Here is a 12,699-nt window from a genome sequence, read left to right on the forward strand (position 1 = left end):
GGGGCCTCTGTATTTTTAACCTACTGGACACCCGAGGCTCCTGCGAAGAAACCTGAGGTGGCCCTCTTCCTAGCTCCTGCAGCCCCTCCATCTTCTGCGTCTGGTCTGGCTGAGTCAGCTCTGGGAAGGACCCCAGGCTGCCAGACCCTGTCCTGAGGAGACCTCTGGGGCAGGGCAGGAGGGGTACTGGCTCTGCCTCAGGGTGGCTGCTGTCCCTGGCCCAGCCCTCAGCCTTCTGGTCCTGCACTTTCTCAGACTGAGCCAGCAGGAGCAGCAAGAAGGGATGGCCCCACACCCAGCTCTGGGAGTATCCCACCTCCAGGGGCCCAGGTGACACGAACACCAAGCAGGGCTAGAGGTGGGCAGGGATCCTGTGGCTCCACAGTCACCATCCACCAAGTGACCCCTTCCCTTGTCCCCCTTCATGGTATCATCAAATGAGATCTCTCAGGCACAAAGCTTGGGGTCCTGTGGTGAGTTCACGAGGAACTAAGTTGGGGGGCTGAGTCCCTGGCCTGGGATGTGGGCCTCTGTTTCTACTTTCTCTGATGCCAGGATTTGTCCTGCTCTTGTCCTGACCCCTTTCTCTGTACCCTAAATCAAACACCAGACACAGCCTGGAGAGCCAGGTGCCAAGTTTACTCTGACCAGTTGCCACATGGGACTAGGCTCACCCGATGTTGCCTGGGGTGCCCATCTCCTGTGTCCTTCCTCTGCTACTCTCTCCTCTCCACGCACTTGCTCTCGAGGACCCTTTGCCCAGGACACATGTCCCACAGGGCTGGCTCTATTTCAGTAGTAGGTCTCCTTCTCCAGCCAGCCTGAAGAGGTGGGCCAGAGTAAAGTGGGGGTGAGGAGGGCCACTGGGTGCAGGGGTGCAAGGGTCGCAGGGAAGAGGCCACAGAGGGCACAGGAGCATGAGGACAAGGTCAGAGGCTGAGGATGATGGGATGAGTCAGGAGCAGGGTGGGGAAGAGTGGGCAGGGGAGCCCTGGAATGTGTGCGGGAGGCTCACCGCCTGGCCGATGCCGGATGATTAACTTCCGGGTCTCGTCGTAGACAAAGATGAGGAAGCTGTAGGGGAGGGCACAGAGCCACCAGTAGCCCCTGTAGAGGACACAGTGACTCAAGGAGGGCAGGGTGCAGAGTCCCTCTCTGCCCACAGAGTGCCCAACTGTGCTATTCAGGGGGCAGGAGGAAGAGGACCAGAGCCCCTGCAGCATCTGAAGCAGGGAGGAGGTCACCAACTTCACTGGGGGACTCCTGAGTCTAGCACAGAGGGGAAGTAGAAGCAACACCACTTGAGACTGGTCATGGTTGGGGGGCATCTCATGGTGGGGTGTTCTTTACACTCTTGGTTGTTGCAAGATGGGACTGTCCGGGGGCCAGGTGATAGCGCATCTGGTTAAGTGCATGTATTACCATGTGCAAGGACCCAGGATCAAGCTCCTGGTCCCCACTTGCAGGGGGAAAGCTTCACAAGTGGTGAAGCAGTGGTGAAGGTGTTTCTCTGTCTCCCTCCCCCTCTCTATTCCCCTTCCCACTCAATTTCTCTGTTTTGTCAAATAAAACAAAGTTAAAAAAATAAAGATGAGGTAGTCCCTGGCAGTCTTGTCTATCAATAGAGAGACATATGCATCCTTGAGATGACAGGTGGCCTTGTACAGGGTATCTTCTAGAAATATGTCACAGTGTTGGAAAGACCATGCTTCTAGCAGATGCACCAGAGTGAATGGGAAAGGGGGCAGTGCTATAATTCCCAAATGTCTTCTTCCACCCATAGATGCAGAAAGGATGGTTTCAGCACATTCCCTCCCCCCCTTCAAAATGTGACTCTTAGAAACTTCCCTCCTTTGTACCCACAGAACATCTCTCACTGACAGCTCCATACAGACACGGAAATAGACACATCTACTCAATCCCAGCAGCAACAGCTTGATAGGAGAATGTATGATGCCACTTGAGTTTTTATCTTTAGATGAACTTAAAGGAATTCAGTTTAGTTTCTAGCAGTGAGAGAAGGCAGCTGAACGGTGAGGGTGATAGCCAGGGTTCCTTGTCTACTGACTCACTCACATACACATATATTTACACTCTCGTGACATCCTTCCACTAGCATACACACTAACACATGTGTGCATATATGTGTGCATGCATGCTATTACACACACACACCCTCGAGAACCTGCAGGCTACCACCATTCATGCTACCACAATATCCCATCTGTTCTGTGGCCATGGCAGGTCCTGGGGAACCCACACAAGGACCCACGAGCTTTAGTGGCAAGCTGTAGGAGACGGCTCAGTGTAGAGCACATACCTGGCAATCGAGAATCCCAGGTTTGGTTCTCAGTACTGCTTAAAATGGTGGAGCGGTGTTCTAGTCTCTCTCCCTCAAGAAAAGTAAATAAATAGGGGGCCAAGGGGCTGGGTGGTGGCGCACCTGGTTGAGTGCACATGTTACAGTGCTCAAGGACCTGGGTTCAAGCCCCCTGGTCCCTACCTACAGGGGGAAAGCTTTACGAGCGGTGAAACAGGGCTGCAGGTGTCTATCTCTCTACCACTCTATCTCCCCCTCCTATTAATTTCTGGCTGTCTCTATCCAATAAATAAAGATAATTAATTTTTTTTTTAAAAAAAAAGGGGCCCAGGAGATGTCTCATCCCATAGAGTGCACACTCCACCATGTCTGAGGGCCCAGGGTCAAACCCCTGGTCACCACAGAGGAGCGCCTGCATGGGAACTTTGCCAGTGCCTAATGTCATAGGAGCACATGGTGGCCCCGTCCAGATCCCTTTCGGTTATTCGAATATTCGCTGACCCTCCCCCCTCCCAGTCCTGCCCCTCTGACTTCAGAGTTGTGCCTGCCTCCTGCTCCATCACTGGACTCACTTGAGCGGGAACATATGCAGTGCCTTGTCCATGCCTGGGGAGTAGGACAGAAAGGCTGCCAGGATGGTCTCCTCTATGAGGCCGAAGATCAGGATACCGTTTCTGGGGAGGAGAGAGTAGGGAGAGGCCTAGACATGGAGGGGAGGGCTAGGAGGGAAGGAGGGTGGTGGGTAAGGGGAAGAAGGGGCTCACTTCATGCCCTGCTGGAAGACAGAGTTGCGGCGAGTCTTGCAGATGATGAGATCGGCCCACTGCACCACCACAATGCTCACGAAGAAGGCCGTGTGGCAGGTGAACTCCACCACCTTCCGCTGCTCATAGGTCTGGGGCAGCAAGCGGGCTAGGGTCCTCATGCTGCTCCAGCTCCACCCCCTCCCCTCAGCCCTTGTTGAGTTAGGGGACGCTGGGGTCCCCCACCCTCCAGCACTTCTACCACCCCTGTGAGAGCATTTAAAAATTATATTTTTTAGGGTGGGGATATAGCACAATGGTTATGCAAAGAGACTTTCATGCCTGAGGCTCTCAAGTCCCAGGTTCAATCCCCCACACCGCCATAAGCCAGAGCTGAGCAGTGCTCTGGTAAAAAAAAAAAAAAAAAAAAAAAAATTATATTTTTAAAAATTTTCCCCTTTTGTTGCTCTTTTTTTTGTTGTTGTTGTTGTAGTTATTATTATTGTTATTGATGATGTCGGTGTTGGATAGGACAGAGAGAAATGGAGAGAGGAGGGGAAGACAGAGAGGGGGAGCGAAAGATAGATGCCTGCAGACCTGCTTCACTGCCTGTGAAGTGACACCCCTGCAGGTGGGGAGCCAGGGGCTCAAACTGGGATCCTTACACCGGTCCTTGCACTTCATGCCACATGCGCTTAACCCTCCGTGGTACCTACCGCCCAACTCCTGAGAGCATTTTTTTTTTTTTTAGTGTTTGATGAATCCTGTGATTTTCTGGTATGACCGTGGTCCCTCCAACTCCCCTTTCCCCAAAGGTCTGCAGGGGTCCAGGGTGTGTTGACTGAGGTTATAAAGAAGGGTGGGAGGAAGGAGGCTTGGAGAGGAAATCAGGGCTGGAAAATGGGCTAGAAGGAAAGTGTGGAGGGGGGGCTGGGGAATGAGGGTGAGGAGAACCTAGTGTGTGGTGTGTGTGTGGGGGTTCCAGACAGCTGGATATCACTCGTCTGTACTGTACTCATTCACGCCTCTCACTCATTGAAGTGTTATGTAATATGCTTTTCCCGTAAGTCTTGAGAGACCAGAGATCAAAGGAAGACCAATGATCAGAGAGGCCAGAGATCTAAGAGAGGCCAAAAATCAGAGATAGATTTCAAAGACACATAGAGATCAGAGTGTAGAGAATGACTACTACAGAGCACCCTCTTGGTTTAAATGCTTGGAATGAAAAAGAAAAAAGGAAGGATCCAGGCAGTGGCTCAACCAGTTGAGTGTAGATATTATGAAGCTACAATGCTTAAGGACCCAAGTTCAAGCCCCTGGTTCCCACTTGCAGGGGAAAAGCTTCACAAGCGGTGAAATAGTGCTGCCGGTGTCTCTCTGTCTCTCTCTCTCTCTCTTTCTGTCTTTCCCTTCCCTCTCTATTTCTCTGTTTCTATCCAACAAATATTTAAAAAGAAAGAAAGAAAGAAAGAAAGAAAGAAAGAAAGAAAGAGAGAGAGAGAGAGAGAGAAATGAGGTGTTCCAGGGAGGACCTCCTTGATAGGTAGAACCTGGCAAAGCAGGAATTGATACCCAAGAAGCTGATTGATCAAGGAGACCTGCAGGTCTGAGAAAGCCCAGAGACCTGGGAAGATGAGGACAGACAAGAGACAGGAGGGGGTGGGAGTAGATAGCATAATGGTTATGCAAAGAGACTCTTATGTCTGATGCTCCAAAGTCTCAGGTTCAATCCCCTGCACCACCATAAACCAGAGTTGAACAGTGCTCTGGTAAAAAAAAAAAAAGAGTAAGGGGGGGGGAGTCGAGCGGTAGCATAGAGGGTTAAGTGCATGTGGCACAAAGTGTAAGGACCAGCGTAAGGATCCCGGTTCAAGCCCCCGGCTTCCCATCTGCAGGGGGGTTGCTTCACAAGTGGTGAAGCAAGTCTGCAGGTGTCTATCTTTCTCTCTCCCTCTCTGTCTTGCCTTCCTCTCTCCATTTCTCTCTGTCCTATCCAAAAACGATGGCATCAACAACAACAATAATAACTACAACAACAATAAAAAACAACAAGGGCAACAAAAGGGAAAATAAATAATAATAGAAAATTTTTTTAAAAAAAAGAGAGAGAGAGAGGAGGAAGGAACAGACTCCAAATTGCTGCAGGCTAAGAGTGGAGAGGGGGTATCTGGAACCCCCTTCTTTCTGCTCTTTAGAGCATGCCCTGTCCACACCTGCTCACTTCCTGCTGGGCCCCCCTCACCCACTGCTGCCCGTAGCTGTCCTCCAGGTCATTGAGGTAGCGATCTTCCCAGCTGATGCGGATGCCCAGCAGATCTGAAGGCTGGAATCCGTTCTCGGCCAGGATCACGAAGTATGTGAAGAAGCCAGCCAAAGCCTGGATCATCCCTGTGAACATGGGGGTCACAGGCAGGGGCCTGGGTTAGAGGCAGAGAGCAAGGGTCAGGGCTGGGCTTGCTCTGGTTGGTTGGTGGGTATCCAAGCAGTAACTGCTGAGACTCCTGTTCCCACATGACCTGCCTCCCCATCTTCACGTTTGTGTTTGTCTTTAAAGAAAGAGATGTCTTTCTTTCCCTTTAAGAGTATGTTTGGAGGGAGTCGGGCAGTAGCGCAGTGGATTAAGCGCACGTAGCGCAAAGCTCAAGGACCAGCCTAAGAATCCTGGTTCGAGCTCCCGGCTCCCCACCTGCAAGGGAGTTACTTCACAAGTGGTGAAGCAGGTCTGAAGGTGTCTATCTTTCTCTCTCCCTCTCTGTCTTCCTCTCTCCATTTCTCTCTGTCCTATCCAGCAATAACTACAACAATAAAAAAAAAAAGAGTATGTTTGGGTCTGAGTGGTAGTGCAGTGGGTTTAGTGCATATGGCTCGATGCGCAAGGACCAGCATAAGGATCTCAGTTTGGGCCCCCAGCTTCCCACCTGCAGGGGGGTCACTTCACAGGTGGTGAAGCAGGTCTGCAGGTGTTTATCTTTCTCTCTCCCTTCTCTGTCTTACCCTCCTCTCTCCATGTCTCTCTGTTCTATCCAACAACAACAACAGCAATAATAACAGTAATAATAACAACAATGATAAACAACAAGGGCAACAAAAGGGAAAAAATAGCCTCCAGGAGCAGTGGATTCGTAGTGCAGGCACCGAGCCCCAGCATTAACCTTGGAGGCAAAAAACAAATAACATATCTTTATTTATGAGAGGGAACCAAAGCATCACTCTGGCACATGTGATGTTAGGGATTGAATTTAAGACCTCATACTTAAGCATCAGAGACTTTCTCCACTCACTACATGACCTCTGCATTCCCCCCTCCTTCTTTCCCTTCCTTCTCTCTTTCTCCTCTTTCCCTTCCCCTCTATTCCTTATTTCCTTTATTCCTTTTTCGTGTGTGTGTGTGTGTGTGTGTGTGTGTGTGTGTGTGAGAGAGAGAGAGAGAGAGAGAGAGAGAGAGGAGGGAGAGGGAGAGGGAGAGATATTCCAGAGTTCTATGGCAGTTTTGGGGGTAAAACCTGGGCCAGGAGGTGGCTCAGTGGGTGGAGCACAGGGTGTGCATGTGTGAGGTTCTGATTTTGATCCCTGGCACTACATGTCTCTTATTAAATACACTTAAAAATAAAATGACAGGGGCAGCCCAGGTGGTGGTTCAATGACATAGAGTGCAGGTCTTTCAAGCTCGAGGTCCTGAGTTCAAACCCTGGCTCCATATCTGCTGGAGTGATGCTCCAGTCTCTCTTGCTAATAACTAAGTGTGTGTGTGTGTGTGTGTGTGTGTGTGTGTGTGTGTGTGTGTGTGTGTGTGTGTGTAGTCAGGACTTTAGCCATGTGCATTTTTACCACCCAGGGCTGCTTTTTCTTTCAGATAGAGATAGAGAAACACAAAGAGGGAGAGAACCCATGTAGCCATAGCACTTCCCATGTGGGTGTCAGGGTTTGAACCTGGGTCTTCAGGCTTGACACAGCACGTGCCCTACCCAGTGAGATCTCTCTCTAGTTCAAATAAATCTTTCAGAAATTGAAACTCTCTGGGGGGGGGGTGTTGGACACTGGCACAGCCAGCACACTATACATGTTACAATACTCAAGGACCTGGGGTTCAAGTGCCCTGTCCCCACCTTCAGGGGGAAGCTTCAGGAGTAGTGCTGCAGGTCTCCCTCTCCCTTGTCCCCTATCCTCTCTCCTCTCCCCTTCCTCCCCTCCTTCTCTCTCCCTATCTCTCCTATACAATAAGCGAATTAAGTATGAAAAAAATAACAAGCAATTGAAACACTCTCTAACTTCCAAACCCACTGCCAAGCAGGGGCCTTTCCACCCACCGATCTGCCCGTAGGCTATGCCGATGAGCCGCTCATTCACCAGCTTGTCGGTCTTGGCATTGCGCGGGGCCCTCTTCATGATGTCGCTCTCGGCGGACTCATAAGCCAGGGAGATGGCAGGGATCTGGGGATGGGGGATGTGGAGGGCTGAGTGACAGGAGCACCCTCCCTCTCCATGCCCCCACCTAGACTGCTGCATGCCCCATCCGGGGCTTCTCACCATGTCAGTGCCCAGGTCGATGCAGAGAATGGTGATGGTGCCTAGGGGCAGCGGGATGCCCAGGATGATGAAGAACAGAAAGGGTGTGATCTCAGGGATGTTGCTGGTCAGTGTGTAGGCGATGGACTTCTTCAGGTTGTCGAAGATGAGGCGGCCTTCGGGATGGACAGTGCAGGGCTGTGAGAAGTGGAGGGCATGCCAACCACAGGCCAGCTCCCACACAGAGCCCACCATCAAGCAGGGTGAACCCGGGGTCCCAGAGCAAACCCCAGCTTTGTTTCTGGGTTATGTGGCTGTGAATGAGATGCAGTCCCATGTTCTTTAGTCTTAATAGACACAGTAATGTCATTTGATGCCTGAGGAGGACACTGGCACACTTGTGCCAGCATGACATTCAGTAAAGTCCCAAAGTGCCAGTGTTCACACCCTCAGAAGGTGTGGCTCTGTGGGTAGGGTGTGTGCCTTACTGTGCTGAGACCAGTCTGACACTGCATCAGTGTGAACAGCTCCAGGAGAGCTTCACGGATGGTGTACGGGCACTGTGGTGTCTCTTCTCTTTCCTCTCTCTCTTTCCCTCCCTCTCTCCCATTCTAGATGCAAAATAAAAACATCGGGCTAGGGAGGATTCCTGGCAGTGATGTGCATGTGCAAGATCCTTGTTTCCTTCATTGGCACTGTGTTTTATTTATTTACTTCTTTATTTTTCACTAGAGCACTGCTCAACTCTGGCTTGTGGTGATGCTGGAGATTAAATCTGAGAGCTCAGAACCTCAGACATGAAAGTTTTTTACATAACCATTAAGCTGTGTCCCTAGCCTGACACCACATTTTAATTTTATTTATTTAATTGCCAGACTACTGCTCAGCACTGGTTTATAGTAGTACCAGGGATTAAACCTGGGACCTTGGAGCCTCAGGCATGAAAGCCCCCTTTTGCATGCTGTTGCCCCTGGGACCCCATTAAAAATCATTTATTTTACCAAAGCACTGCTCAGCTTTGTTTTTAGGGTATGGAGGATTGAACCCAGGACTTCAGAGCCTCAAGTATGAAAGCATTTTTTTTTTACACAGCCATTATGCTGTCTCTACCACCCAATGGAACCCATTTTTAAAAAGTCATCTGCAGACTAGACTGAAACAGAGCCCAGGCTGGGGCTCCAAGTCCATTTCCACCACACTGAGCAGGGCAGGGGTTACAGGTCAGGCACAGCAGCCTCAGGGCTTCATCCCTCCTGGGTGGGTGGCTGGATTTTTCTCTTACTGTGTTTGACCTTTCTGAATATGCTATAGAATTCATGTTTAATTCTCTCTGTGTGTCCAATAGAATTAAGGTCCATGAGGCAAGGACAACCATGGTATTCCCAGTGGCAGGGGTGAGCTGATTCAGCTCAAGATTGTCTTGAGGTTTTCATTGCATAGAACTATTCTGTGTTTCTGTTACAGGTTTGCATGTGTCTCCCACCTACCCTCACCCCCTCAAAATGGGGGAATCGGGTGCAGGTTTCTGCCTTTCACACTGGATGTTGCCTACAAGATTCTCTGGGGAAGAGGCTGGCTTTTGCCTCCTGCTGTCACATCATGGCAGCCTCCAGCTTTCTGTATGTCAGTGTCACTCGGGGCAGGCTCTCAAGACCCCAGACACGACTATCCTTGGGGTGGTGGGGAGGTTGTTGTCCTGGCACTTGTTGCCCACAGAAGTCCCCAACAGAGGAGTAGGGCTCTCAGCCATAACGATCTGGGTACCTGCAGAGTTGAACTTGCAATTTTGTCTTAGGTGATTCCTTGTCCATACAGCCTTGAACACGTGGGTAGGACAAATTGGTTCCAAGCACAGACACCACATGTGTCTGAGGTTCAGGGTCCAGCCCACACTCCCCATTCTTCTCCCAATCCCCTTCCTCTCATCCCTCACCCTCCTCCACGCCTGTGACAATGGAGGCAAAGTTATCATCCAGAAGGATCATGTCAGCCGCCTGCTTGGACACATCAGAGCCCGAGATGCCCATGGCAATGCCGATGTCAGCCTTCTTCAGGGCAGGGGAGTCGTTGACACCGTCCCCTGTCACTGCCACGATGGCACCCTGCACAGGCCCACAGAAGGGTGATGTCAGCTGTGGGCACTGTCCCCAGGAGGTGCCAAGCCCAGTGTGCAGCCTGCCCCTCTGCCTGTGACATCTGGCAGGAAGGGGGGGGATGCTGTGTCCCCTCACCTGCCGCTGGCAGCCCTCCACGATGATGAGCTTCTGCTGTGGGGATGTCCGGGCGAACACAATCTCCTCATGGTTCCGAAGGATCTCATCCAGCTTCGCTGAGTCCATGTCCTTCAGGTCGGTGCCATGCACCACACATGCCTTGGCCTCCCTAGGGGATGGTGGGAGCACTGAGATATGCAGATTCTGTTGCCTCTAGTCTCTTTCACTCCTCCCTAGTGTCTGTCAACACAGTGTCCTTATTGCCCCAGCATACATAGTCCCTTGCTCATTTCCTCCACCCTTTCCCCCCACCTTCTCTCCCTTTGTCATTGGTTCTTCCTTTGGATACCCACCCAGAAAGTGCTTGACCACTCTCCTCATATGTTTTGCTTTGCAGCAGGTGGAGCCTGACATCCTGCCTTCTAGGTGCTTCTGGAATGTTCCATTGGAAGCCAGTAGGGCAAGCCAAAGAGAGAGGAAAAGTAGTCTCACCTGGGGTTGACCTGGCTGACAGAGATGTTAAGCCGGGCTGCAATGTCCTCCACCGTCTCGTTGCCTTCAGAGATGATGCCCACACCCTTGGCAATGGCCTTGGCGGTGATGGGATGATCCCCAGTCACCATGATCACCTGAGGAAAGGGAAGGTTGATGAGAGGAATTGACTCACCATGGGAAGGTCCCAGACCTTCTAGAACAAGCAGATCTGTTCTCAAAAAAATCTCGTCTGAATCAAAAGTTTTGCAACTATGGCATCCATCAGTCTTTGGGAACAGCTGAAGAACAACTTGCTGGGGGTGATCCAGGAACAATGTGGGAAAATGGATGCATCCTTCTGTTCCAGCTTCCATTTTACTGGTCCAGGAGCAGTTCTGCTTCCTGAGGCTCAAAGGCAGAAACACCCACACACTGCACAGGGAGTGAGCATCTGGAATGATCCTTCCATCTAGAAAAGTGTCGCAGGGCCCCATGTCCTAGGCCTCCCTCCACCTCCCCTGCTCACCTCCTCCAGCTGGGCTTAGAAGCAAACATACGAGATTGATATATGTTAACACCATCAGGCATCTTTCTCTCTTCCTCTCTGTCTCCCCCTCTCAATATCCCTGTCACATGAAATAAAAATGAAAGAAAGGAAGAAGGGAAGAAAGAAAGAAAGAAAGACAGAAAGAGAAGTTATTGCTAGAGTGGTGGATTTGTTGTGCGGGCACAGAAACCAGGATATCCCTAGTGGAATAACAACAAGAGAGAGAAAAAAAGGGGGTTGGGGAGAAAGAGTGAGATGAGAGCGAACTGGAATATATGAAAGCACAAAGAGAGCCCCATTATCCAGGGAGTTCTACTCATTTTGTCTTTTTTAAAAAACTTTAACTTATTTTTATATTTATTTATTTACTCCCTTTTGTTGCCCTTGTTTTATTGTTGTAGCTATTATTGTTGTTGTTACTGATGTCTTTGTTGTTGGATAGGCCAGAGAGAAACTGAGAAAGGAGGGGAGACAGAGAGGGGAAGAGAAAGATAGACACCTGCAAACCTGTTTCACCGCTTGTGAAGCGACTCCCCAGCAGGTGGGGAGCCGGGGGCTCAAACCAGGATACTTGTGCCTGTCCTTGCACTTTGTGCCACCTGCACTCAACCCACTGTGCTACTGCCCGACTCCCTTGTTTTGTCTTTTATGGTATCATACCAGGAGTCAAACCCAAAGCCTCACGAACACAAGCTTGATGACATACCCACACTGCCACCTTCTTGACCCTAGGCTCTACTTCCATTAAGAAAGAAAAAAAGGGGCGGATTTCTCTTTATTTCATAAGAGACAGACAGACAGACAGACAGACAGATGGAAAGACATAGATATAGAGAGAGGTGGGGGCCTGAGTAGCACTCTGGCATATGTGGTGCTGGGGTTTGAACTCAGGACCTCACATCTGCAAGTCCAGAACTCCACCACTGTGCAACCTCCCAGACTGTTCTTTTACTTATTTGTAGGAGTATACTTCCGTGGTCCGGGAGGTGGCACAGTGATAAAGCTTTGGACTCTCAAGCATGAGGTCCTGAGTTTGATCCCCGGCAGCACATGTGCCAAAGTGATGTCTGGTTCTTTCTCCTCCTATCTTCCTCATTAATAAATAAATAAAATCTTAAAAAAATAAGTATGCTTCTTTGCACATTTTAAATTTATTTATTTTGGGTAGAGATAGTGAAATTGAGAGGGAGGGGTAGATAGAGAGAGAGAGAGAGAGAGAGAGAGAGAGAGAGAGAGAAAGAAAGAACTTGTAGCACTGTTTCACTGCTCATGTAGATGGAGACCATGGACTTGAACCTGGGTTCTTGTGTACTTCTTCTAGCGTTTGCCCTTCTTCCGTAGCCAGTCAACAGCATCAGGTTGAGCCTGATGTAAAGTTTCGAGACCTCCTTTGAATCTGGAGAGGTGGCAGTCGTTGACTATGTGGGTCATAGTCTGTCTGGAGCCGCAGGGGCAGTTCGGGTCGTCTCTGGCTCCCCAGCGATGGAACATAGCAGCGCACCGGCCATGGTCTGTTCGATAGCGATTGAGGAGGGCCCAATCATAACGTGCTAGGTCAAAGCCGGGTTGACGCTTGCAGGGGTCTGTGATGAGGTGTTTGTTCTTGACCTCAGCTGACTGCCAACTCTGTTTCCAAGAGACTGGAACAGAGAAGATTAGTGTAGGCGTAGGGGACCAGATTGGGTGACGAGACGTCAAGCGTTGGACAGGGTGGGCGAAGATATCCGCGTATATTGGCAGGTCTGGTCTCCGCGTATATTGGCAGGTCCGGTCGAGCGTAGACGTGGGAAATGAACTTAGATGATGCCGCATCCCGACGAATATCTGGCGGGGCGATGTTGCTAAGAACTGGCAGCCATGGAACCGGGGTGGAACGGATGGCTCCAGAAATTATCC

At 50.4% G+C, this 12,699-nt stretch overlaps 1 protein-coding gene across 3 annotated transcripts in view; it reads right to left on the reverse strand.

Moving 5' to 3' along the window:
• Positions 1 to 618: 618 nt before the first annotated feature.
• The window catches only part of LOC103120188 (sodium/potassium-transporting ATPase subunit alpha-4-like), a 33,306-nt gene continuing 21,225 nt past the window's right edge, over positions 619 to 12,699 (reverse strand). For 2 of the 3 annotated variants that reach the window (XM_060197673.1, XM_060197672.1), the window contains exons 13-22: positions 10,275 to 10,411; positions 9,801 to 9,951; positions 9,503 to 9,671; positions 7,591 to 7,745; positions 7,371 to 7,494; positions 5,306 to 5,451; positions 3,085 to 3,215; positions 2,893 to 2,994; positions 1,016 to 1,107; positions 619 to 821 (exon numbers count right to left, since the gene is read on the reverse strand). In XM_060197673.1, coding sequence (XP_060053656.1) covers positions 793 to 821; positions 1,016 to 1,107; positions 2,893 to 2,994; positions 3,085 to 3,215; positions 5,306 to 5,451; positions 7,371 to 7,494; positions 7,591 to 7,745; positions 9,503 to 9,671; positions 9,801 to 9,951; positions 10,275 to 10,411 — 1,236 coding nt within the window. In that variant the 3' untranslated portion in view covers positions 619 to 792. Of the gene's footprint in view, positions 822 to 1,015; positions 1,108 to 2,892; positions 2,995 to 3,084; positions 3,216 to 5,305; positions 5,452 to 7,370; positions 7,495 to 7,590; positions 7,746 to 9,502; positions 9,672 to 9,800; positions 9,952 to 10,274; positions 10,412 to 12,699 lie in introns of those variants that run through there. The other variant, XR_009551567.1, reaches the window with a different exon arrangement.

This window comes from Erinaceus europaeus, chromosome 9 (assembly GCF_950295315.1).
Source record: "Erinaceus europaeus chromosome 9, mEriEur2.1, whole genome shotgun sequence".
In the NCBI taxonomy this organism is placed as follows: Eukaryota; Metazoa; Chordata; class Mammalia; order Eulipotyphla; family Erinaceidae; genus Erinaceus; species Erinaceus europaeus.